The 25,624-nt window shown below is 50.3% G+C and overlaps 1 protein-coding gene across 1 annotated transcript in view; it reads right to left on the bottom strand.

Annotated features, from left to right (window-relative positions):
* RELB (RELB proto-oncogene, NF-kB subunit) overlaps positions 1-25,624 on the bottom strand; it is a 38,559-nt gene that overhangs the window by 3,754 nt on the left and 9,181 nt on the right. Inside the window, exons 3-9 of the mRNA XM_024351459.3 lie at positions 24,014-24,354; positions 14,095-14,252; positions 11,007-11,098; positions 10,690-10,821; positions 7,417-7,521; positions 1,663-1,878; positions 106-174 (exon numbers count right to left, since the gene is read on the bottom strand). Of these exons, the coding sequence (XP_024207227.2) occupies positions 106-174; positions 1,663-1,878; positions 7,417-7,521; positions 10,690-10,821; positions 11,007-11,098; positions 14,095-14,252; positions 24,014-24,354 (1,113 nt within the window). The remainder of the gene's footprint in view (positions 1-105; positions 175-1,662; positions 1,879-7,416; positions 7,522-10,689; positions 10,822-11,006; positions 11,099-14,094; positions 14,253-24,013; positions 24,355-25,624) is intronic.

The following is a 25,624-nucleotide window of genomic DNA, read 5'->3' as shown; positions in this document are numbered from 1 at the left end:
CCGACAGCCCTTCCTCCCCAGCCTGGGGTGGGACAGGGCAGTGGGGTCAGCTGTCCCCTCCCCAGAACCTGGGGATGGGGGTGGAAAGGGGCAGAGGGCACACACCAGAGCTGTTCAGCTCCCCAAGGACGTCGGGCATCCCCCGTTTCCGCTTCTTGTCCACGCCGTAGCTGTCTGTTAAGGAGATACCAGGGACACACAAGAAGTAATTCATCAATAATAATTAATTCCTTTATTTATTTATTTATTTTTAGAGACAGTCTTGCTCTGTTGACCAGGCTGGAATGCAGTGGCACGGTCTCGGCTCACTGCAACCTCTGCCTGCCAGGTTCAAGTGATTCTCCTGCCTCAGCTTCCCAAGTAGAAGGGATTACAGGTGTGCGCCACCACGCCCAGCTAATTTTTGTATTTTTTTAGTAGAGATGTGATTTCACTATATGTTGGCCAGTCTGGTCTTGAACTCCTGACCTCAAGTGATCTGCCTGCCTTGGCCTCCCGAAGTGTTGGGATTACAGGTGTGAGCTGCTGTGCCAGGCCTATTTTTTTTTTTTTTTTAAAGATGGAATCTTGGCTGGGCGTGGTGGCTCACTCCTGCAATCCCAGCACTTTGGGAGGCTGAAGTGGGCGGATCACCTGAGGTCAGGAGTCCGAGACCAGCCTGACCAACACGGCGAAACCCGGTCTCTACTAAAAATACTAAAATTAGCCGGGCACGGTGGCGGGTGCCTGTAGTGAGTCTTGCTCTGTTGCCCAGGCTGGAGTGCAATGGCACAATCTTGGCTCACTGCAACCTCTGCCTCCCGGGTTCAAGCAATTCTCCTGCCTCAGCCTCCCGAGTAGCTGGGACTATAGGCGCCCACCACCACGCCTGGCTAATTTTTGTATTTTTAGTAGAGACGGGGTTTCGCCATGTTGTTCAGGCTGGTCTCGAACTCCTAACCTCAGGTGATCCGCCTGCTTCAGCCTCCCACAGTGCTGTGATTACAGGCATGAGCCACTGCGCCCGGCCTACACACTGGCCTCTTTGTTGTTCCTGGAGCACCCCAGGCACAATCCGGCCTCAGGACCTTTGCACCTGCTGTTCCAGCTGTTTAAAACACTCTTCCTCCACTCTCAGTATTTCCCTAGAAAACTTCCCTGCTTAGTCATCCTCCTGTCCTCAGCTCAGCTGTCCCCTCCTCCAAGAAGCATTCCCTGACACCTACAGCTGGGTCAGGTACCCCCTCTGGGCAATGCGAGCCCTTGAGCACTTCATTCCAGTCCTGCCCACTCTGGTCATCACTCTGTAGGGACAGGCTGTCCCCTATCCTCAGGACTATAAGCCTCATGAGGACACAGCTAGGGGCCGTGCTGGTCACTGCTGTGTCTCTAGCAATACCGAGCACAGGCCCGGGCATGTGCAGGATGCTGAGGGGAGGAAAGATTAAATACTCTCCAAATGTCACAGGACAGCTACTATTATTTCCATTTTGCACAGAAGAATGAGGCTCAGAGAGGCCAAGGTCACACAACCAGTAAGCAGCAGAGCCAGGATCTGAACACTGTCTTTGTAGCTCTGAGCCTGCATTCTAGTTCTGCCTCTTTCCCATCCCCACTGGGGTCTCCCCAAGGCCAAAGACCTAGTCTCCGAGGTGGTGGGTCACCCTGGGTTGCTGTAGTTACCATGGTCGCGAGGCAGGTACGTGAAAGGCAATGGCTCGCTGCAGACCCCATCGGTGAGCCGCTGCAGGAAGACGTTGACTGTCACGGGCTCGACAATCTCCAGGTCCTCGTAGGGCGGCGTCTTGAACACAATGGCAATCTGGCGGTGCACGTCGGCCTGGGAGAAGTCAGCCCGACCTTCCCAGGAGGCCCTGCTGAACACCACTGATATGTCCTCTGGCAGGAAACGGGGGACATCAGCTAAGCCAGGACATCTGGGCCACTGTGCTCCCAACTTGCCCAGCCTCCCCTAAAATCAAGACTAATATTCCCCCTTTTTTAAATTTTTTTTTTTGAGAGTCTTGCTCTGTTGCCCAGGCTGGAGTGCAATGGCACGATCTCGGCTCACTGCAACCTCTGCCTCCCAGGTTCAAGAGATTCTCCTGCCTCAGCCTCCTGAGTAGCTGGGATTACAGGCGCCCGCCACCACGTCTGGCTAATTATTTGTTGTTGTTTTTTTTTTTTGTGACAGAGTCTCGCTCTGTCACCCAGGCTGCAGTGCAGTGGTGCGATCTCGGCTCACTGCAGGCTCCGCCTCCCGGGTTGACGCCATTCTCCTGCCTCAGCCTCCCGAGTAGCTGGGACTACAGGCGCCTGCCACCACACCTGGCTAATTTTTTTATTTTTAGTAGAGATGGGGTTTCACCATGTTAGCCAGGATGGTCTTGATCTCCTGACCTCGTGATCCACCTGCCTTGGCCTCCCAAAGTGCTGGGATTGCAGGTGTGAGCCACTGCACCCGGCTAATTTTTTGTATTTTTAGTAGAGACGGGGTTTCACCATGTTGGCCAGGCTGGTTTAGAACTCCTGACCTCAGGTGATCCGCCCACCTCGGCCTCCCAAAGTGCTGGGATTACAAGCATGAACCACTGCGCCCAGCCTTGTTTTTGTTTTTTTTTTTTTTTGAGACAGGGTATTACTCTGTTACCCAGGCTGGAGTGCAATGCCATGATCTTGGCTCACTGCAACCTCTGCCTCTGGGCCTTGAGATCTTCCTACCTCAGCCTCCCAAGTAGCTAGGATTACAGGCATGCACCACCACACCCGGCTGATTTTTCTGTATTTTTTGTAGGGAAGGGGTTTCGCCATGTTGCCCAGGCTGGTCTCAAAGTCCTGGATACAAGCAATCCTCCCACTTTGACATCCCAAAGTGCTGGGATAACAGGCGTGAGCCACCGTGCCCGGCCTCTAATATTCCTAAAAATAAAACTAATCACCAGGCACGGTGGCTCACGCCTGTAATCCCAGCGCTTTGGAAGGCTGAGGTGGGTGGATCACTTGAGGTCAGGAGTTCGAGACTAGCCTGACCAACATGGTGAAACTCCATCTCTACTAAGAACACAAAATTAGGCCGGGCATGGTGGCTCACACCTGTAATCCCAGCACTTTGGGAGGCCGAGGAGGGTGGATCACCTGAGGTCAGGAGTTCAAGGCCAGGCTGACCAACATGGTGAAACCCCGTGTCTACGAAAAATACAAAAATTAGCCTGGCGTGGTGGTGTGCGCCTGTAATACCAGCTACTCAGGAGGCTGAGGCGGGAGAACCACTTGAACCCGGGAGGCAGAGGCTTCAGTGAACCGAGATCGTGCCACTGCACTCCAGCCTGGGTGACAGAGTGACGCTCCATCTAAAAAAAAAAAAAAAAAAATTAGCCGGGTGTGGTAGCACACATCTGTAGTCCCAGCTGCTTGGGAGGCTAAGGCAGGAGAATCACTTGAACCAAGGAGGGAGAGGTTGCAGTGAGCCGAGATTGTGCCATTGCACTCCAGCCTGGACCACAAGAGCAAAACTCCGTCTCAAAAAAAAAACCAAAAAACAAAAAACGAATCATAGTGGCAGCTAACTTTCTATTGAGTACCTATTATGTGCCAGTCACTGTTTTATCTATATATGTGTGTGTGTGTGTGTGTGTGTGTGTGTATATATATATATATATATATTTTTTTTTTTTTTTTTTTTTTTTTTTTGAGACGGAGTCTCGCTCTGTCTCCCAGGCTGGCGTGCAGTGGCACGATCTCAGCTCACTGCAAGCCCCGCCTCCTGGGTTCATGCCATTCTCCTGCCCCAGCCTCCTGAATAGCTGGGACTATAGGTGCCCGCCACCATGCCCGGCTAATTTTTTGTATTTTTAGTAGAGACAGGGTTTCACCATGTTAGCCAGGATGGTCTCAATCTCCTGACCTTGTGATCTGCCTGCTTCAGCCTCCCAAAGTGCTAGGATTACAGGTGTGAGCCACAGCGTCCAGCTTTTTTTTTTTTTTTTTTTTTGAGACGGAGTTTCACTCTTGTTGCCCAAGCTGGAGTGCAGTGGCACGATCTCGGCTCACCGCAACCTCTGCCTCCCGGGTTCAAGCAATTCTCCTGCCTCAGCCTCCAGAGTAGCTGGGATTACAGGCATATGCCACCACGCCCGGCTAATTTTATTTTTGTTTTTTTTTGTTTGTGTGTTTTTGAGATGGAGTCTCACTCTGCCTCCAGGCTGAAGTGCAGTGGCATGATCTCGGCTCACTGTAACCTCCAAGTCCCTGGTTCAAGTAATTCTCCTGCCTCAGTCTCCCGAGTAGCTGGGATTATAGGCATGTGCAACCACGCCCAGCTAATGTTTGTATTTTTAATAGAGACGGGGTTTCACCACGTTGGCCAGGATGGTCTCGATCTCCTGACCTCGTGATCTGCCCGCCTCGGCCTCCCAAAGTGCTGGGATTACAGATGTAAGCCACCGAACCCGGCCTTGTTTTATGTATTTTTATATATATTATCTCATTTAATCCTTATAACAATTTAAGAGGTAGGTAGAATTAATATCCCCCTTGCCAGGCACGGTGGCTCACGCCCATAATCCCAGCACTTTGGGAGGCCGAGGCAGGCGGATCACGAGGTCAGGAGATCGAGACCACCCCGGCTAACATGGTGAAACCCCGTCTCTACTAAAAATACAAAAAAATTAGCCGGGCATGGTGGCAGGCGCCTGTAGTCCCAGCTACTCAGGAGGCTGAGGCAGGAGAATGGCGTGAACCCGGGAGGCGGAGCTTGCAGTGAGCCAAGATCGCACCACTGCACTCCAGCCTGGGGGACAGAGCAAGACTCCGTCTCAAACAAACAAACAAACAAAAGAATTAATATCCCCCTCATGTCCAGGGATCCTCAAGATCACCCTCAGGTGGTTCAGTAAGAAGACTCACAAGACAGCATACAGTCATACTCACAGCTATGATCTGTTATGGCAAAAGGATACCAGGCACAGTCAGCAGAGAAAAAAGGTGCCTGTCCAGGCGTAGTGGCCCACACCTGTAATCCCAGCCCTTTGGGAGGCTAAGGCTGGCAGATCACTTGAGGCCAGGAGTTCAAGACCAGACTGGCCAACACAGCAAGACCTTGTCTCTACAAGAAAATTAAAAAATTAGCCAGGCATGGTGGCGCACGCCTGTGGTCCCAGCTATTTAAGAGACAGAGTGAGAGCCTGGTTCTTAAAAAAAAAAAAAAAAAAAAAAAAAAAAAAAAAAACAGAAACTGAGGCTTGAAAGTGTTGAGACATCACACAACTGGTAGCAGAAGAGTCAGGATTCATGATGCTACTCTGCCTGCTATTTATTTTTCTTGTCTTACTGCATCGCCTGTCATCACAGTACCTCCATGTACTGAGGCTTTATATGTGTCAGTTACATATAGATTGCCTCTAAGTCACACAACAACTCTATGAAGAAGGTACTATTAGGTACCTTATTGTATAAAGGCGAAAATGAAGGCACAGAGAGGTGAAGTCACTTGTCCAAGGTCACACAGCCGGCAAGTGTTAGAGCCAAGATGGAAACCCAGGAAGGCTAGAACTCTTCACTACCAACTCTGTTATAACTTGGGGAAGTTACTAGATATCTCTGGAACCAGTTTCTTCACTTTATTTTATTCTATTTTGAGACAGAGTCTCGCTCTATTGCCCAGGCTGCAGTGGCACCATCATAGCTCACTGTAACCTCCAACTCCTGCACTTAAGCAATCCTCCTACCTCAGCCTCCCAAGTAGCTGGGACTACAGGCACATGCCCCAACATGCCTGGCTATTTTATTTCATTTTTTGAGACAGAGTCTCACTGTGTTGCCCAGGCTGGTGTGCAATGGCATGATCTCGGCTCACTGCAACCTCTGCCTCCCAGGTTCAAGTGATTCTCGTGCCTCAGCCTCCCAAGTAGCTGGAATTACAGGTGTGTTCCACCACACCCAGCTAATTTTTGTATTTTTAGTAGAGACAGGGTTTCACCATGTTGGCCATGCTGGTTTTGAACTCCTGACCATAAGTGATTCGCCCACCTTGGCCTCCCAAAGTATTGGGATTACAGGTGTGAGCCACCACAGCCGGCCTAATGCCTGGCTATTTTTTAATTAAAAAGAATTTTTTTTTGTAGAGATGGGGGCTTGCTATGTTGCCCAGACTGGACTCAAACTCCTGGGCTGAAGTGATCCTCCCACCTCAGCCTCCCAAAGTGCTAGAATTACAGGCATGAGCCACCAGCCCAGCCGGTTTGTTTTTGGTTTTGATTTTTTGAGACAGGGTCTGTCTCTGTCGCCCTGGCTGGAGAGCAGTGGTGCAATCTTGGCTCACTGCAGCCTCCGCCTCCTGGGCTCAAGTGATCCTCCCACCTCAGCCTCTCAAGTAACTGGGACTACAGGTGCACACTACCACACTTGCTAAATTTTTTATTTTTTGTAGAGACGGGGTTTCACCATGTTGCCCAGGCTGGTCTCGAACTCCTGAGTTCAAGTGATCTGCCCGCCTCAGCCTGCAAAACTGTGCTAGGATTACAGGCATGAGCTGCTGTGCCCAGCTGTCTGTTTTCTTTTCTTTCTTTTTTTCTTTTTTTTGAGACAGAGCTTTGCTCTGTGGCCCAGGCTGGAGTGCAGAGGCGTGATCTCGGCTCACTGAAACCTCTGCCTCCCAGGTTCAAGTGATTCTCTTGCCTCAGCCTCCCGAGTAGCTGGGATTACAGGTGTATGCCACCACAACCAGCTCATTTTTGTGTTTTTTAGTAGAGATGGGGTTTCACCATGTTGGGAGGCTGGTGTCGAACTCCTGACCTCAGGTGATCCGCCCACCTTGGCCTCCCAAAGTGCTGGGATTGCAGGCATGAGCCACTGCGCCCAGCCCTCATTTTTGTATTTTTAGTAGATATGGGTTTTCACCATGTTGCCCAGACTGGTCTCAAACTCCTGAGCTCAAGTGATCCACCCACCTCAGCCTCCCAAATTGCTGGGATTACAGGCTTGAGCCACGGTGACCAGCTGTCTTTTTTTTTTTAAAAGCCTGTTTGAGGAAGGGCCATTTGAACAGAGATGAATGAAGTGGAGTTGCTTCTCCTGTCCTGTTTGCTTTACCCATAGCGCTTATCAGAACCACCGTAAAGCGTTCATTTATGCAATTCCACCCTTAACATCAGAGTCCTCTGGACATGTCGTGAGCTCTGTGATGGCACCGCCTAGCTTGCAGCATGGGTCACCACAGACGAGTCTCTGTCGTCCTACGCAGACGGGTGAGAAGGCGACTCAGGGAGTGAATGAACCCATCAGCTGTGTCTGACTGCAAAGACAGCGTTCTGGACCCTTGCACTCTGGTGCCCTGGTTAACCAGCTCTTTCTCATCCTTTCATCTTCCCGGGCTCCCTGGCTACCCCTCCAAGTTGCCAGACCCCGCTCTGCCCAAGCTTGCTGCCCCAGGCCCCTCACCTTTCTGCACCTTGTCGCAGAGCAAGTAGAGCTCCTCGCCACCGGTGCACGGCCCGCTTTCCTTGTTAATTCGGCAAATCCGCAGCTCTGACGTGTTTGTGGATTCTGGGAAGGAGCAAGAGGAAGAAGTGTATTAAAAAAAATCCCGAGAATTCAGTCACCAAAGCCTTACTGGGCACCCAGTGGGTGCCATCCCCGGGGCCCTGGAGACGTGGGGAATTGAAAAGGCAGGGCATCTGATCCTCATGGAACCCATAGTCCAGGTGGAGAAAGAAGTCACTCGGACAGGAGGGGTTAACGAACAGTCGCCGGCCCTCAAGCGGAAGCCCGGTGAGTGTCTGTCCAAAACGAAGATCTTTTGCCGGGCATGGTGGCTCACGCCTGTAATCCCAGCTCTTTGGGAGGCCGAGGCAGGTGGATCACTTGAGGTCAGGAGTTTGAGACCAGCCTGGCCAACATGGTGAAACCCTGACTCTACTAAAAATACAAAAATTAGCTGGGTGTGGTCCCAGTTACTCAGGAGGCTGAGGCACAAGAATCACTTGAACCCAGGAGACAGGGGTTGCAGGGAGCTGAGATTGCACCACTGCACTCCATCGTGACAGAGGAAAACTCCGTCTCAAAACAAAAAACAAACAAACAAACAAACAAATAACAAAACAAAAGAAGATCCTTTGCTAGGCAAGGTAGCTCACACCTGTAATCCCAGCACTTTTGGGGGCCCAGCCAGGAAGATCACGTGAGGCCAGAAGTTCAAGACCAGCCTGGGCAACATAGCAGACCCCCACCTCTCTCAAAAAAGAAAAAAAAAAAATTGCCAGGCATGATGGCTCACACCTGTAATGCCAGCACTTGAGGGGCCGAGGAGGGAGGATCGTTTGAGCCTAGGAGTTCCGGACCAGCCTGGGTAACATGGTGAGACTCTAGCTCTACAAAGTTTTAAAAATAAAACTTAGCCAGGTGTGGTGGCACATGCCTGTAGTCTCAGCTACTTGTGAGGCTGAACTGGGAGGATCACTTGAGCCCAGGAGTTCAGGCTGCAGTAAGCTATGACTGCACCACTGCATGACTGCCTAGGCAACAGAGTGAGACCCTATCTCTAAAAAAAAATAATAAAAATAATTTTTAAAAAATGTTTAAGGGAGACCCTCAGACCTCAGGGAGAGTTGATGGGGTCCCAGGTGAGAGAAGGTTCCTTGAGGAGAGTTTGATAGACTGTAATCATGTAGTGGACACCTGTTGTTTTCCCCATCTAGTAGTCCTGGCCCCTCTTCTTTTAACAGCCTCCAATTTTCCCTCAAGGGACCACCCCTCATCTTAGTAACTGGGATTGGGCAGGGCTGAGCCCACTTCCTAGCTCAGCAGTAATTGAGCGCATGCCCCAGACCTGGCCAATCAGAGCAGTGCATCCCTCTGGCCAAAGCTGATTTGTCAAAAAGGAGCAAATGACCAAAACCAGGCCAATGAGAGATAGACCTGAGACTTTAAGCAAAGCTATTAGGTAAGAGAAGCTAAAAGCAGCTTTGGGAGTCGGGGAGAGGTGCCAGGCAGGTAGGATATAAGCATGGATTCTAACATGGAGGAAGAACAGCTGAGAGACAGAAAGAGACAGATCTCTAATGACATCACTGAGGCCCTGGATGCAGCCAGACCTGAAGCACTATGCTACATCTGCATTTTTTCTCGTTAATAGAACAAATAGAACAACTTATTCTCTTTTTTCCCCCTTAAGCCTATTTAAGTAAGGATTCTTTTTTTTTTTTTTTTTTTTTTTTGAGAAGGAGTCTTGCTCTGTTGCCCAGGCTGGAGTGCAGTGGTGCGATCTCGGCTCACTGCAAGCTCCGCCTCCAGGGTTCACGCCATTCTCCTGCCTCAGCCTCCCGAGTAGCTGGGACTACAGGCGCCCGCCACGATGGCCGGCTAATTTTTTTTTTTTGATTTTTAGTAGAGACGGGGTTTCGCCATGTTAGCCAGATGGTCTCGATCTCCTGACCTCGTGATCTGCCCGCCTCGTCCTCCCAAAGTGCTGGGATTACAGGCGTAAGCCACCGCGCCCGGCTAAGTTGGGATTCTATCACTTGCATCCATAAATGCCCTGACTGAATTAATATCCCATTTTGATGCTTACAGCAGTCACTATGGGTTGGCTAAAACCTACCAGTTATTCCCAGTCCCCTCTTCTATGCCTGTATCCCTCTATAGAGGGTGAAAAATCTAAGCACTTGCTTTCCCAGACCACCCTGCAACTAGGAGTGGCCATGGGACCAAGCTCTGGCCACTGAGAAGTAAGCAGAAGTCTACCAGGGTGATTCTGTGGAATATAATGCACTCTCTCAGAAAGGGAGAGAGATTATTACTTATGCTGCCTCTTCCCTTGGGCTGCCTGGTATAGTTGTACAGATTGTTCATTCTACAACACTAGAAGATTCCATTTTGGGTTTGATGTTTTTTTTTCTTGTTTTTTGAGACGGAGTCCCTCTCCATTGCCCAGGCTGGAGTGCAGTGGTGCAATCTCAGCTCACTGCAACCTCCGCCTCCCAGGTAGCAGGGATTACAGACGTGTGCCACCATGCCCAGCTAATTTTTGCATTTTTAGTAGAGACAGGATTTCACCACTTGCTCTGTTGCCCAGGCTGGACTGCAGTGGCATGATCACAGCTCACTGCAGCCTCAACCTCCTGGGCTCAAGCAATCTTCCCACCTCAGCCTCCAAAGTAGCTGGGACTACAGGTGCATGTCACCATGCCCAACTAATTTTTTTTTTTTCGAGATGCAATCTCACTCTGTTGCACAGGCTGGAGCGCAGTGACGCGATCTCGGCTCACTGCAACCTCCGCCTCCCGGGTTCAAGCAATTCTTCTGCCTCAGCCTCCTGAGTAGCTGGGATTATAGTTGCCTGCCACTGCGCCCGGCTAATTTTTGTATTTTTAGTAGAGACAGGGTTTTGGCATGTTGGCCAGGCTGGTCTCAAACTCCTGACTTCTCAGGTGACCTGCCCGCCTTGGCCTCCCAAAGTGCTGGGATTACCGGCATGAGCCACCGTGCCTGGCCACCCAGCTAATTTTTAAATTTTTTATAGAGACAGGGTTTTGCCAAGTTGCCCAGGCTGGTCTTGAACTCCTGGGCTCAAGCAATCCTCCCACCTCGACCTCCCAAAGTGTTGGGATTACAGGCGTGAGCCACAGCGCCTGAGCCATTCATGCCTCTGTAAGCGGGACATTCTGACACCTGCAGCCAAAGGCAATCCTAACGGCCACAGCACTCTCAACTCACTCTTGTCGTAGACGGGCTCGGAAAGCACGGGATCCATCCGGCGCATCTGTCCCTGCTGGTCCCGATATGAGGCCTGGAAGCAGATCCTCACCACATTCATGTCTACTTCCTGATGGTTCTTCAGGGACCCAGCTGTCGGGGGAGATATGGGGAGGCTGAGGGTGGGAAGTGGAGACCCTCTCTGGGGTACAGGGGAACGGGGAAGGGATGGGGCTGGAGGAGACGGTGGGGCCTGGAGTGGTGAGGGGACCAGGGTGAGCACGGAAGGCAAGGGGTTTGGGAGGATGGGATGGTCAGGTCAGGCAGGGGGTGCTCACCGTTGTAGGGGTCAATGCCCAGTTGAATCTTCCGCTCAATGGCAGCCTCAATCTCCTTCTTCCTCACACACTGGATGCCCAGGTTGTTAAAACTGAGGAGGTGACGGGGGAGGGAGAGGAGTGCTCGTGAGCAGGCAAGTGTGGCCCTAACCTGCAGGAGGGCTCTGGCAGATGCTGCTGTGGGGCTCAGGCTCTCAGGGGCTGACATCCCAGGCCCAGGGGTCCCAGCATTAGAAACGGTCTGGGGTTTAAACCTCTCAGAAGGCCAGCGCGGTGGCTCACACCTGTAATCCCAGCACTTTGGGAGGCCGAGGCAGGAGGATCACTTGAGGTCAGTAGTTCAAGACCAGCATGGCCAACATGGTGAAACCCTGTCTCTACTAAAAATACAAAAATTAGCAGACATAGTAGTGCATGCCTGTAATCCCAGCTACTCGGGAGGCTGAGGCAAAAGAATCACTTGAACCCGGGAGGCAGAGGTTGCAGTGAGCCGAGATCGTGCCACTGCACTCCAGCCTGGGCAACAGAGTTAGACACCATCTCAAACAATAAAAAATAAAATAAACCTTTTGGCCAGACGTGGTGGCTCACATCTGTAGAATCCCAGCACTTTGGGAGGCCAACGTGGGCAGATCACGAGGTCAAGAGAGGGACACCATCCTGGCCAGCATGGTGAAGCCCCATCTCTACTAAAAATACAAAAATTAGCTGGGTGTGGTGGTGCACACCTGTAATCCCAGCTACTCAGGAGGCTGAAGCAGGAGAATTGCTTGAGCCCGGGAGGTAGAGGTTGCAGAGAGATGAGATCATGCCACTGCACTTCAGCCTGGCGACAGAGTAAGAATCTGTCTCAAAAAATAAAAATAAGCATGTCAAGGGTTCTTGAGAAGATCCAGAACATGCCTTATCTTTACCACGTGAGAACACTGGCCATCTTCATCTTTAATAAGAAAACTTCAGGCCGGGCGCGGTGGCTCACGCCTGTAATCCCATCACTTTGGGAGGCCGATACCGGCAGATCACGAGGTCAGGAGATCGAGACCACCTTGGCTAACACGGTGAAACCCCGTCTCTACTAAAAATACAAAAAAATTAGCCAGGCATGGTGGCGGGTGCCTGTAGTCCCAGCTACTCGGGAGGCTGAGGCAGGACAATGGCGTGAGCCTGGGAGGCGGAGCTTGCAGTGAGCCGAGATCGCGCCACTGCACTCCAGCCTGGGCGACAAAGCGAGACTCCGCCTCAAAATAAATAAATAAATAAATAAAATAAGAAAACTTCAGGGCCGGGTGCGGTGGCTCACACCTGTAATCCCAGCACTTTGGGGAGGCCGAGGCGGGTGGGTCACAAGGTCAGAAGTTTGAGATCAGCCTGACCAACGTGGTGAAACCCCGTCTCTACTAAAAATACAAAAATTAGCCAGGTGTGGTGGCTGGCGCCTGTAATCCCAGCTACCTGGGAGGCTGAGGCAGGAGAATCGTTTGAATCCAGGAGGCAGAGATTGCAGTGAGCAGAGATCATGCCATTGCACTCCAGCCTGGGTGACAGAGTGAGACTCGGTCTCAAAAAAAAAAAAAAAAAAAAAAAAAGAGGCTGGGCACAGTGGCTCATGCCTGTAATCCCAGCACTTTGGGAGGCCGAGGCGGGCGGATCACGAGGTCAGGAGATGGTAACCATCCTGGCTAACACGGCGAAACCCTGTCTGTACTAAAAATACAAAAAAAAATAGCCGGGCGTGGTGGCGGGCGCCTGTAGTCCCAGCTACTTGCGAGGCTGAGGCAGGAGAATCACTTGAACCCAGGAGGCAGAGCTTGCAGTGAGCCGAGATCGCGCCACTGCATTCCAGCCTGGGCGACAGAGCAAGACTCTGTCTGAAAGAAAGAAGGAAGGAAGGAAGGAAGGAAGGAAAGAAAACTGCAAATTAAACACCAATGAAGATGCCTTTGTTTTGGGGCACTCATCAAAATAGCAAAAATCAAAATGTTTCATAATACCCGGTGCTGGTGAGGTTGTGGAGAATCAGGTGCTCTCACCCATTACTGATGGGTCTGTAAATTGCATAACATGGCAGTATTCATTCATTCCACAAATATTTCCTGAGCACCTACTATGTGCCAGTTACTATGCCAGACACTCGGAATACAGCAGGGAATGTAAGAGACAAGATCTCTGCTCTCGGAACTTATATTTTCACTAAGTTTAAAAATTTCTAAAATTAAATCTTCCAGACCTGAGTGTGAGCAATACTCAGCCCTATCTCTGAAGTGCGTGCTGCCTTTAGGGCTCTACCCAAAGTCAGTGTAACACAGTGAAGTGTGTCACTACCTTTCTGTCTCTTTGCACTATGAAAAAATGCTCAAAGTTTTAGATGTAGCCACTGTATGTTGTGTAAGCATTTGTGGACATATGCAAAATAAAAGTTATACAGTGCTTCTGTTTTAAAAAGAAAGAAAAGGCCAGCATGGTGGCTCATGCCTGTAATCCCAGCACTTTGGGAGGCCAAGCTGGGAGGATCACCTAAGGTCAGCAGTTCGAGACCAGCCTGGTCAACATGGTGAAACCCCATTTCTACTAAAAATCCAAAAAATTCGCTGGGTGTAGTGTCGCATGCCTGTAATCTCAGCTACTCGGGAGTCCGGGGCAGGAGAATCACTTGAATCCGGGAGGTGGAGGTTGGAGTGAGCTGAGATCGAACCATTGCACTCCAGCTTGGGCAACAAGAGCAAAACTCCGTCCCCCCCAAAAAAAAAAAAAGATGAATTGTAAAGTAAGAGAAAGAACAGACCTTGCAGTTAAGTCAGGTCTGCAGTCAAATCCCAGCTCTGTCATCAATTATCTGTGCTCCTTACCCTCTCTGAGCCTCAGTTTCTTCCTCTACAAAATAGGCATAAAATGTATGTGAATATGTGTGTGGCAAGGCTCCAGGCCTAAGTGAGGCCCTCCACTGTCCCCAGGCCTGTCTCCCACCTAGAAGAGGCAGTGGGGAGGGTTTACCCAAGCTGCCCTCTGCTCTAAGGTTTCATGGGTGGCCTCCAGTCGCTTAGAATCTCCATGATCAAGGATGAGAGGTCGGAGGTCAGGGGGTGGGTACCTGTGCCGGGGGCTGACGTGAGGCCGCAGCCGCACCCTGCAGATGCCGTCGGTGCAGTCTTTCCCCACGAGGCTGTGGGGGTGGACTCGGTGAGGCCAGTCCTTCCACACCAGGCAGGCAGTCACCTCCACCTCCCGCAGCCCTCCACAATCCCGGAGCTGCAGGAAGAGAAGTCCTCTTTGGGGGTCCCATCACCGATGCCTGCGTCCATCCAAACTCCTTGGGGCCTTCCTTGGCAGCTCCCCAATCCTCTCCCCACTAGGGTCCTCTGTTGGGAGCTCCCCAACCTTCTCCCGCGACCAGGATGATGGAATGTGTTTGCTTAAGACCACTTTGGGCCGGGCGAGGTGGCTCACGCCTGCAATCCCAGCACGTTGGAAGGCCGAGGTGGGCGGATCACCTGAGGTCGGGAGTTCCAGACCAGCCTGGCTAACATGGTGAAACCCAGTCTCTACTGAAAATACAAAAATTAGCCTGGCATGGTGGCGCATGCCTGTAATCCCACCTGCTCGGGAGGCTGAGGCAGGAGAATCGCCTGAACCTGGGAGGCGGAGGATGCAGTGAGCCGAGTTCTTGACACTGCACTCCAGCCTGGGTGACAGAATAAGATGGTCTCAAAAAAAAAAAAAAAAAAAGGCCACTTTGATATCCTAAACCAGAAGCTTCCAACTGATGAACTGGGGGGCCTCATATAATATCTGCCCTACAGGCTGCTTTTTTAGGCCACCCAGGCTTTTTTTTTTTTTTTTTTTTTTTTTTGAGATGGAGTCTCGCTCCGTCGCCCAGGCTGGATCTGCTCACTGCAAGCTCTGCCTGCGGGTTCACGCCATTCTCCTGCCTCAGCCTCCCAAATAGCTGAGACTACAAGTGCCCGCCACCATGCCCGGCTAATTTTTTTTTTTCTTTAGTAGAGATGGGGTTTCACCGTGTTCGCCAGGATGGTCTCGATCTCCTGACCTCATGATCCGCCCACCTCAGCCTCCCAAAGTGCTGGGATTACAGGCGTGAGCCACCGTGCCCAGCCTTTTTAAAATTTTTTTGTGACAGGGTCTCGCTGTATCACCTAAGCTAGAGTGCGGTGGCGGGAGATCTCAGCTCACTGCAACCTCCGCCTCCGGGCTCAAGGGATTCTCCTGCCGCAGCCTCCTGAGTAGCTGGGACTACAGGCGCACACTACCATGCCTGGCTAATTTTTGTGTTTTCAGTAGACACGGAGTTTCGCTACATTGCCCAAGCTGGTCTCAAACTCCTGAACTCAAGCGATCTGCCTGCCTTGGCCTCCTAAAGCGCTGGGATGACAGGCATGAGCCACCACGTGAAAATTTCAGTGTCATGGAAGACTATAAAGATGGGTGCCATGGCCGGGTGAGGTGGCTAACGCCTGTAATCCCAGCACTTTGGGAGGCTGAGACGGGCAGATCATGAGGTCAGGAGATCGAGACCATCCTGGCTAACATGGTGAAACCCTGTCTCTACTAAAAATACAAAAAATTAGCTGGGCGTGGTGGCAGGCACCTGTAGTCCCAGCTACTTGGGAGGCTGAGGCAGAAGAATGGCATGAACCCAGGAGGCGGAGCTTGCAGTGAGCCGAGATCACGCCACTGCACTCCAGCCTGGGCGACAGAGTGAGACTCCGTCTCAAAAAAAAAAAAAAAAAAAAGATGGGTGCCACATTTGGGGTTAAAAGACAACAAATGATGGGCCAGGCACAGTGGCTCACGCCTGTAATCCCAGTACTTTGGGAGGTTGAGGTGGGAGGACTGCTTGAGACCAGGAGTTCAAGACCAGCCTGGGTAACCCCGTCTCTATAAAAAATACAAAAATTAGCCAGGTGTGGTGACAGGCATCTATAATCCCAGCTACTCTGGAAGCTGAGGTGGGAGGATCACTTAAGCCTGAGACGTGGAAGTTGCAATGAGCCCAGATTGCGTCACTGCACTCCAGCCTGGGTGACAAAGACCCTGTCTCAAAAAAGAAAAAAAACAAAAGAGAGAGAGAGAAAGAGAATAAATTATGTATTGTGACCTGGGTGCCTGGGTGGTAGGTAGTTACACTGTGTAAACTACATATGTATACATTATATGTAAAAATTCAGAGCTTTAATCTTAACTATATATGATCAATTATATCTTAATTTTTTTACAAAAGGAGAGAAGGGCTGGGCGCAGTGGCTCACGCCTGTAATCCTGACGCTTTGGGAGGCCGAGGTGGGGGATCACCTGAGGTCGGGAGTTTGAGGAGGCCGAGGTGGGTGGATCACCTGAGGTCGGGAGTTTGAGACCAGGCTGACCAACATGGAGAAACACCATCTCTACTAAAAATACAAAATTAGCCGCACGTGGTGGCACATGCCTGTAGTCCCAGCTACTCGGGAGGCTGAGGCAGGAGAATCACTTGAACCCTGGAGATGGAGGTTGCGGTGGGCCCAGATCGTGCCATTGCACTCCAGCCTGGGTGACAAAGCAAGACTCCTTCTCAAAAAATAAATAAATACATAAATACATAAATAAAGAGAGAAGGAGAGAGACTAATGAGATAGGACAACCAAATGCAACATGATCCTTGGTTAGATCCTGGATTAAGGAGGAAGAAACAACTATAAAACACATTTTGGAAACAATTGGGAAATTGAAATATGGACTGTATATTACATGATTTGATGGGATTACTAATTTTCCTAGAGGTGATTAATGAGATTGTAGCTACAGAGGAGCTTATTATTAGGAGATACATCCTGAAGGAATTAGGGGTGAAGTAGCATGATGGCTACAATTCATTTGTAAATGAGTCATCAAAAAAACAATGTGTTGGCCAGGCGTGGTGGCTCACACCTGTAATCCCAGCACTTTTTGGAGGCCAGGGAAGGTGGGTTGCTTCAGCACAGGAGTTCAAGACCAGCCTGGGCAACATGTGCAGACCCCATCTCTACAAAAAACACAAAAATCAGCCAGGTGTGGTGGAATGCACCTGTAGTCCCAGGTACTCAGGAGGCTAAGATGGGAAAACTGCTTGAACCCTGGAGATCCGGGCTTCAGTGAGCTGTGATGGCGTCACTGTATTCCAGCCTGGGCAATAGAGCAAGACCCTGTCTCAAAACAAAACAAAAATGTATGTATCTGTGTGTGTGTATGTTTGCCTGTGCAGAGACAGAATGAGAGACACAGCAGATGTGGCAAAATATCAACTGGTGAATATAGATGAAAGGCACTAGCTTTCAGCTGAGCGCGGTGGCTCACGCCTGTAATCTGGTGGGCGGATCACCTGAGGTCAGGAATTCGAGACCAGCCTGACCGACATGGAGAAACCCCGTCTCTACTAAAAATACAAAATTAGCAGGGCGTGGTGGCACATGTCTGTAATCCCAGCTACTCGGGAGGCTGAGGCAGGAGAATCGCTTGAACCTGGGAGGCACAAGTTGCAGTGAGCCGAGATCGCGCCATTGCACTACAGCCTGGGCAACAAGAGCGAAACTCTGTCTCAAAAAAAAATTAAAAAAAAAAAAAAAAGGCACTCACCTTTCAAAGATACTCAGTGTATTATTTTTTAACTTTTCTGTAGGTTTAAATTCTTATTTATTTATTTTTTTGAGATGGAGTCTTGCTCTGTTGCCCAGGCTGGAGTGCAATGGCATGATCTCAGCTCACTGCAACCTCTGCCTCCCAGGTTCAAGCCATTCTCCTGTCTCTACCTTCTAAGTAGCTAAGATTACAGGTGCCTGCCACCATGCCTGGCTAATTTTTGTATTTTTATTTTATTTTACTTTTTTGAGATGGAGTCTCGCTCTGTTGGCCAGGCTGGGGTGCAGTGGCACGATCTCAGCTCACTGTACGCTCCACCTCCTGGGTTCACGCCATTCTCCTGCCTCAGCCTCTCGAGTAGCTGGGACTATAGGCGCCCGCCACCACACCCGGCTAATTTTTTGTATTTTTAGTAGAGACGGGGTTTCACCATGTTAGCCAGGATGGTCTCCATCTCCTGACCTCGTGATCTGCCCGCCTTAGCCTCCCAAAGTGCTGGGATTACAGGCGTGAGCCACCACGCTCGGCCAAGAATTTTTGTATTTTTAGTATAGATGGGGTTTCTCCATGTTGGCCAGGCTGGTCTCGAACTCCTGACCTCAGGTGATCCACCTGCCTCGGCCTCCCAAAATGCTGGGATTACAGGCGTGAGCCACCGCGCCTGGTCTCTAGGTTTAAATTCTTTTATCATCCAAACTAATCAAAAGGGCTGGGCACGGTGGTTAGTGCCTGCAATCCCAGCACTTTGGGAGGCTGAGGCGGGTGGATCACCTGAGGCCAGGAGTTCGAGACCAGCCTGGGCAACATGGCAAAACCCCCTCTCTACTAAAAATACAAAATTAGCCAGGCATGATGGTACAGGCCTGTAATCCTACCAACTCAGGAGGCTGAGGCAAGAGGATTGCTTGAACCTGAGAGGCAGAGATCGCACCATTGCACTCCAGCCTGGGCAACAAGAGCAAAACTCTGTCTCAAAAAAAAAAAAGGAATAATAACAAATTCATCAAAATGTATACATTAAGTATGTGCAATTTTTCTTACATCAATTATACCTCAATAAAACTTAAGAAGAAAAACTAGACAGGAAAGAAACTAAAACTTTTTTTCCCAACTAAAAGATTAGGAAAAACTTGGAGCCCACAATTAAAATTATAAGACTTCACATTATTTCAGATTTCCAGAATTTTTTTTTTTTTTTTTTTTTTTTTTTTTTTTTTTTTTTAGACAGATTCTCTCTGTTGCCCAGGCTGGAGTGCAGTGGTGCGATCCCAGCCTCCAGGGCCTCGAACTCCTAACCTCAGGTGGTCCGCCCACCTCGGCCTCCCCAGATTTTTCTTTTTTAAAAAAGGAAGATATAGCAAGTGAAGCCAGAATTTTTGCTCAGCAGCCGCAGGCAGCAGCAAATAAAAACCAGCCCCGTTAGGCAGGGCCAGTCCCACTTGGCAGCTTTGAGTCACGGGCTCAGCCCTGCTGGCATTAAATACCTTCTGAAGCCTGCTCTGAACTTCTAAAGCCCAAGCCTATAAAATACCATTAACCATTGGTCTCAGTGGGGGAGTGCTGCCCCCTAGGGGAAAAATGGGATTTGGGGGGTGGCTGGTTGACACTGATGTGGACCCTACCGCAAGTAGACAGGACCAGATATGCCGGACAGTTTATAATACCAGGGACAGTCCCGCACAGCCATCCCACAGCCAGCAAGCCTTCTGAACATCCTGCCAAAGATTCGAGTCAATAAGAAACCTGTTTAAAATGACCAGATCCCAGAAACTTGCTCTATTGTTGCTGAGTGGATTTGTTTGTTTGTTTGTTTTTGAGACAGGATCTCGCACAGGCTGGAGTGCAATGGCACGATCTCAGCTCACTGCAACCTCCGCCTCCCAGACTCAAGCAATACTTCCACTTTAGTCTCCCAAACATCTGGGCTTACAGGCATGCATCACACCTGGCCCTTGCTCTGTTTGACACCAATAATATTCTTTCCCATAATTGTTTTTCCTTTTTCTTTTTTGAGACGAGGTCTAACTCTGTCACCCAGGCTGGAGTTTCCCATAACTGTAATACCCACTGAATTTTCAAAGATTGCAACCAGCACACTAATTGTTTAGACCAAGAGTTGTTCGCCACTTTGGAAAATCCCCTCACCAACCGCAACCCTGCACGTGTGACATATAAGTCACTAAGTCTGCGCAGCTGGGTCAGGCTGCATTTGTGGCCACGGCATTAACAAGGAGCCTATATATAGTCACAAACAACTGCCACCTTCCTCATATATCCTGTGGGGCATTTACATATTGAAATAAATGTGATTATATATGCTGTATTAATTTCCTTTTCTTTCTCTTTTATACTACAGTTTGGTGTAAAATACGGAGTTTTGGCCAGGCACGGTGGCTCACGCCTGTAATCCCAGCACTGTGGGAGGCCGAGGCAGGCAGATCACTTGAGGTCAGGAGTTCGAGACCAGCCTGGCCAACATGGTGAAACCCCGTCTCTACTAAAAACACAAATATTAGCCGGGCCTGCTGGCAGGTGCCTGTAATCTCAGCTACCCGGGAGGCTGAGGCAGGAGAATCACTTGAACTCAGGAGGCGGAGGTTGCATGCCACTGCACTCCAGCCTGGGTGACAGAGCGAGACTCCATCTCAAAAAAATAATAATAATAAAATAAAATAAAATATGGACTTTGGGAGTGACTGTGAATAGAGGTAGGTAATATTGTCTACAAATCTCACTGGGTCAGATAGGGTTAAAACCATTCATTTAACCAGCTCCCCGCTGTAATAGTAGGAGATTCTGAAAAGCTTAGAGTCAACAGTCTCAGACTCATGCAGACTCCAGGGCTGAAAGCTTTTCATCCTTGAGATGTCAGTTGGGACTGTGGAAAAAACATTAGACTTTCGTTGTTTTTGTTTTTTGTTTTTTTTTGTTTTTTTGAGACAGCATCTTTCTCTGTCACCCAGACTGGAGTGCAGTGGTGTGACCATGGCTCACTGCAGCCTCCACTTCCCAGGCTCAAGCAATCCTCCCCGTTCAGCCTCCCACGGTGCTGGGACCCCAGGCGCATGCCACCACGCCTGGCTAATTTTTTTATTTTTATAGAGATGGGCATCTTGCCATGTCACCTGGGCTGGTCTTGAACTCCTGGCCTCAAGTGATCCTCCTGCCTTAGTCTCCCAAGGTGCTGGGATCACAGGCATGAGCCACCATGCCTGGCCCATTAGGCTTTAGAATAAGTCCGACCTGGCACCAAATCCAGGCTCTACCACTGGCCATCTACAGGATAAACCTCCCGGGTCTTACTGTCTTTATGTGTAAAATAGGTATGCAAAGTACCTGGTACATGGAAGCACTCAGTAAATGGCGGTAATTACGATAGTAAACTTGCTGTGTGCCCTGTGCAGGTAACTGCCCCTCTTTTGACCTCAGTTTCCTACTCTGAAGATGGGGATAAACATCCTGAATCCAAGCCAGGCATGCTGGCTCATGCCTGTAATCCCAGCACTTTGGGAGGCCGAGGCAGGTGGATTACCTGAGGGCAGGAGTTTGACATCAGCCTGGCCAATGTGGTGAAACCCTGTCTCTACTAAAAATACAAAAATTAGCTGGGCATGGTGGTGCACACCTGTAATCCCAGCTACTTGGGAGGCTAAGACAGGAGAATCACTTGAACCCGGGAGGTGGAAGTTGCAGTGAGCTGAGATTGCACCACTGCACTCCAGCCTGGGCAACAGAGCAAGACTCCGTCTCAAAAAAAAAAAAAAATCCTGAGTCCAGATTTGGAGACAGGTCATTCCCTATGGTTAGGCATTTACCATTCTAAATCTTGGAAATCAAAACCAACTCTGGGGTCCGAGCACGGTGGTTCACACCTGTAATCCCAGCACTTTGGGAGGCCGAGGCAGACAGATCACTTGGGGTCAGAAGTTCAAGACCAGCCTGGCCAACATGGTGAAACCCCATCTCTACTAAAAGTACAAAATATTAGCCGGACATCATGGCGCGTCCCTGTAATCCCAGCTACTTGGGAGGCTGAGGCAGGAGAATCGCTTGAACCCGGGAGGCGGAGGTTGCTGTCAGCTGAGATTGCACCATTGCACTCCAGCCTGGGTGACAGAGCAAGATTCCATCAAAAAAAAAAAAACCCAAAAAACAAAAAAAAACTCTGAGCCAGAATAACTGCCTGGGAAGACTTAGAAATTAGGCCGGTGCGGTGGCTCACACATGTAATTCCAGCACTTTGGGAGGCCAAAGTGGGAGGATTGCTTGAGGCCAGAAGTTCAAGACCAGCCTGGACAACATGGTGAGATGCCAACTCTTCAAAAAAATACAAAAATTAGCCAGGCATGGTGGCATGCACCTGTAGTCCCAGCAACTCAGGAGGCTGAGGTGGGAGGGTCTCTTGAGCCTGGGAGGTGGAGGCTGCAGTGAGCCTTGCTTGTGCCACTTTACTCCAGCCACTGTGACAGAGAGAGACCCTGTCTCCAAAAAAAAAAAAAAAAAAAAAGCCTTAGAAATTAGAAGTTGGGGATTACAGTTAAACATAGGATGATACATCTCAGTATATCATCCCATAGATAACTTACTAATTCATTACAAAGGGAAAGTTGTATCTTTGTCATGGAGAGACCTGATAGTCACCACATTAGCTGCAGGATCCAACTCAGCATCACCAATATTGGGAATAACGACATCCCATGTCCCTTGATGTAAGACACTGAGAAGGCCACAGCATCACTGCTGGAGTGTTTCTGCCAAAAATGCATAACCTGACCTAATCTGGAAACAGCCAACAAACCCAGAATGTGGGATATTCTTTTTTTCTTTTTCTTTTTCTTTTTTTTAGAAGGAGTTTTGCTCTTGTCGCTCAGGCCGGAGAGCAATGGCACGATCTTGGCTCACCGCAGCCTCTGCCTCCCGGATTCAAGTGATTCTCCTGCCTCAGCCTCCCGAGTAGCTGGGATTACAGGCATGCACCACCATGCCGCACTAATTTTGTATTTTCAGTAGACATGGGGTTTCTCCATGTTGGTCAGGGTGGTCTTGAACTCCCGACCTCAGGTGATCCGCCTGCCTCGGCCTCCCAAAGTGCTAGGATTACAGGCATGAGCCACCACGACCAGCTTCAGAATGTGGGACATTCTACAAAACATCCGTCCTGTTCTGCACAAATGTTCAACTCACGAAACACAAAGACAGATTGAAGAACAGATCCAGATTAACAGACACCAAAGAGGCCAGGCACGGTGGCTCACACCTGTAATCCCAGCACTCCGGAAGGCCAAGGCATGCGGATCACTTGAGGTCAGGGGTTTGAGACCAGCCTGGCCAACATGGCAAAACCCCATCTCTACTAAGAAATACAAAAATTAGCCAGGCGTGGTGGTGGACCTGTAATCCCAGCTACTCGGGAGGCTGAGGCAGGAGAATCGCTTGAACCCGGGAGGTGGAGGTTGCAGTGAGGCGAGATCACACCACTGCACTCCAGCCTGGGCAATAGAGCAAGACTCCGTCTCAAAAAAATAAAACTTACCTGTACCTTATTAATACATTAATACCCTGCCCAAAGTAATCACCTTTGCTTTTTTTACTTCCAGTGTTATATATATTTGTTTGTTTTTTAATGGAGGCAGAGTCTTGCTCTGTTGCTCAGGCTGGAGTGCAGTGGTGCGATCTTGGCTCACTGTAGCCTTGACCTCCTAGGCTCAAGCGATCCTCCCACCTCAGCCCTACCATGTAGCTAGGACTACAGCCATGTGCCACCACACCTGGCTAATTTTTGTATTTTTTGTAGAGATGGGGTTTTGCCGTCTTGCCCAGGCTCATCTAGAACTCCTGAGCTCGAGTGATCCGCTCGCCTCGACCTCCCAAAGTGCTAGAATTACAAGCCTGAGCCACCGCACCACGACCTGCCTTCTTTTTTTTTTTTTTTTTTTTTTTTGAGACAAGGTCTCACTCTGTTACCCAGACTGCTATGCAGTGGTGCAATCTCAGCTCACAGCAGCCTGCACCTCCCTGGGCTCAGCTAATCCTCCCACCTCGGCCTCCTAAATAGCTGGGATTGTGCCACCACACTCGGCTAATTTGTGTACTTTTAGTACAGATGGGGTTTCACCATGTTGGCCAGGCTGGTCTCGAACTCCTGACATCAAGGGATCCGCCCGCCTCGGCCTCCCAAAGTACTGGGATTACAGGCGCGAGTCACCGTGCCCAGCCAAATGTCCGACCCCTCCTTTTTTCTGAACCTTTTGGATTCCAGGCCAGGTGATAGTATAATTAATATCTGGTCCAACAATAACAACAATAGCCACCATCAAATAAACGTATAAATGCATGTGGATGGCTCCGGGGTGCAGGGGAAGCCCCAGTCCCACCCGCCCGGGGCCGCTCGCCGGGCCCACCTCGATGGCGGGCAGCGTCTTGCTGGCCTCGGTGCTGCTCTCCCCAAGGATGCTGCCGGCCGAGCGGCCCTCGCACTCGTAGCGGAAGCGCATGCCGCGCTGCTTGGGCTGCTCCGTGATGACCAGGTGCGGCTGCGGGCCCGGGCCCGGCGCTGGGGGCACTAGTCGGCCCAGGGGGCAGCCCCAAGGCGGCGGCGTGGCTGGGGGCGCCACGGGGCCCAGGGTGACCGTGCTCAGGGACGCCGCCCCGCGAGACACCAGGCGTGGCAGCCCCTCGCCCGGGCCCGGCTGTCCCCCGTCCAGGCCGAAGCCGTTCTCCTTGATGTACTCGTCGATGATCTCTGCGGGAGAAGAAAAAACGGGTGGTGACGCCCATTCCTTAAAAAATTAAAAAAAAAAAAAAAAAAAAAAGGCTTGATTACCCCCGAGACGTTTTCCATCCCATTTATCTCTCTCTCTCTCTCTCTCTCTCTCTCACACACACACACACACACACACACACACACACACACACACACAGAGTCAGGGAGGCCAGGTGCGGTGGCTCACGCCTGTAATCCCAACACCTTGGGAGGCCAAGGTGGGTGAATCAATTGAGGTCAGGAGTTCGAGACCAGCCTGGCCAACATAGTGAAACCCCGACTCTACAAAAATTAGCCCGAATGGTCTCCCACGTCTGTAATCCCAGCTACTCAGGAGGCTGAGGCAGGAGAACAGCTTGAACCCAGGAGGCGGACACTGCAGTAAGTCAAGATCGTGACACTGCACTCCAGCCTGGGCGACAGAGTGAGACTCCATCTCTCAATAAATAATAGGCTGGGCGCGGTGGCTCATGCCTGTAATCCCAGCATTTCGGGAGGCCGAGGCAGGCGGATCATGAGGTCAGGAGATCGAGACCATCCTGGTTAACACAGTGAAACCCTGTCTCTACTAAAAATACAAAAAATTAGCCAGGCATGGTGGCAAGTGCCTGTAGTCCCAGCGACTCAGGAGGCTGAGGCAGGAGAATCGCTTGAAACCGTCAGGCGGAGGTTGCAGTGAGCCGAGATTGTGTCACTGCACTCCATCCTGCGCAACAGAGCAAGGCTCCATCTCAAAAAATAATAATAATAAATAAATAAATAGGCTGGGCATGGTGGCTCACGCCTGTAATCCCAGCACTTTGGGAGGCCGAGGCAGGCGGATCACCTGAGGTCAGGAGTTTGAGACCTGCCTGGCGAACATGGTGAAACCCCATCTCCACTAAAAATATAAAAATTGGGCATGGTGATGTGTGCCTGCAGTTCCAGCTACTCGGGAGGCAGAGGCAGGAGAATCACTTAAACCTGGGAGGTGGAGGTTGCAGTGAGCCAAGATCATGCCATTGCACTCCAGCCTGGGCAACAAGAGCGAAATTCCATCTCTAAATAAATAGATAAATAAATACAAAAATGAGCCAGGTATGTTGGTGCACGCCTGTACTCCCAGCTACTCGGGAGGCTGAGGCAGGAGAATTGCTTGAACCTGGGAGGTGGAGGTTGCAGTGAGCTGAGACAGCACCACTGCACTCCAGCCTGGGCGACAGAGCGAGACTCTGTCTCAAAAAATAACTTAAATAAATAAATAAGAAAG

This window comes from Pan troglodytes, chromosome 20 (genome assembly GCF_028858775.2).
Source record: "Pan troglodytes isolate AG18354 chromosome 20, NHGRI_mPanTro3-v2.0_pri, whole genome shotgun sequence".
NCBI lineage: Eukaryota > Metazoa > Chordata > Mammalia > Primates > Hominidae > Pan > Pan troglodytes.
This window is presented reverse-complemented; position numbering and strand designations above follow the sequence as displayed.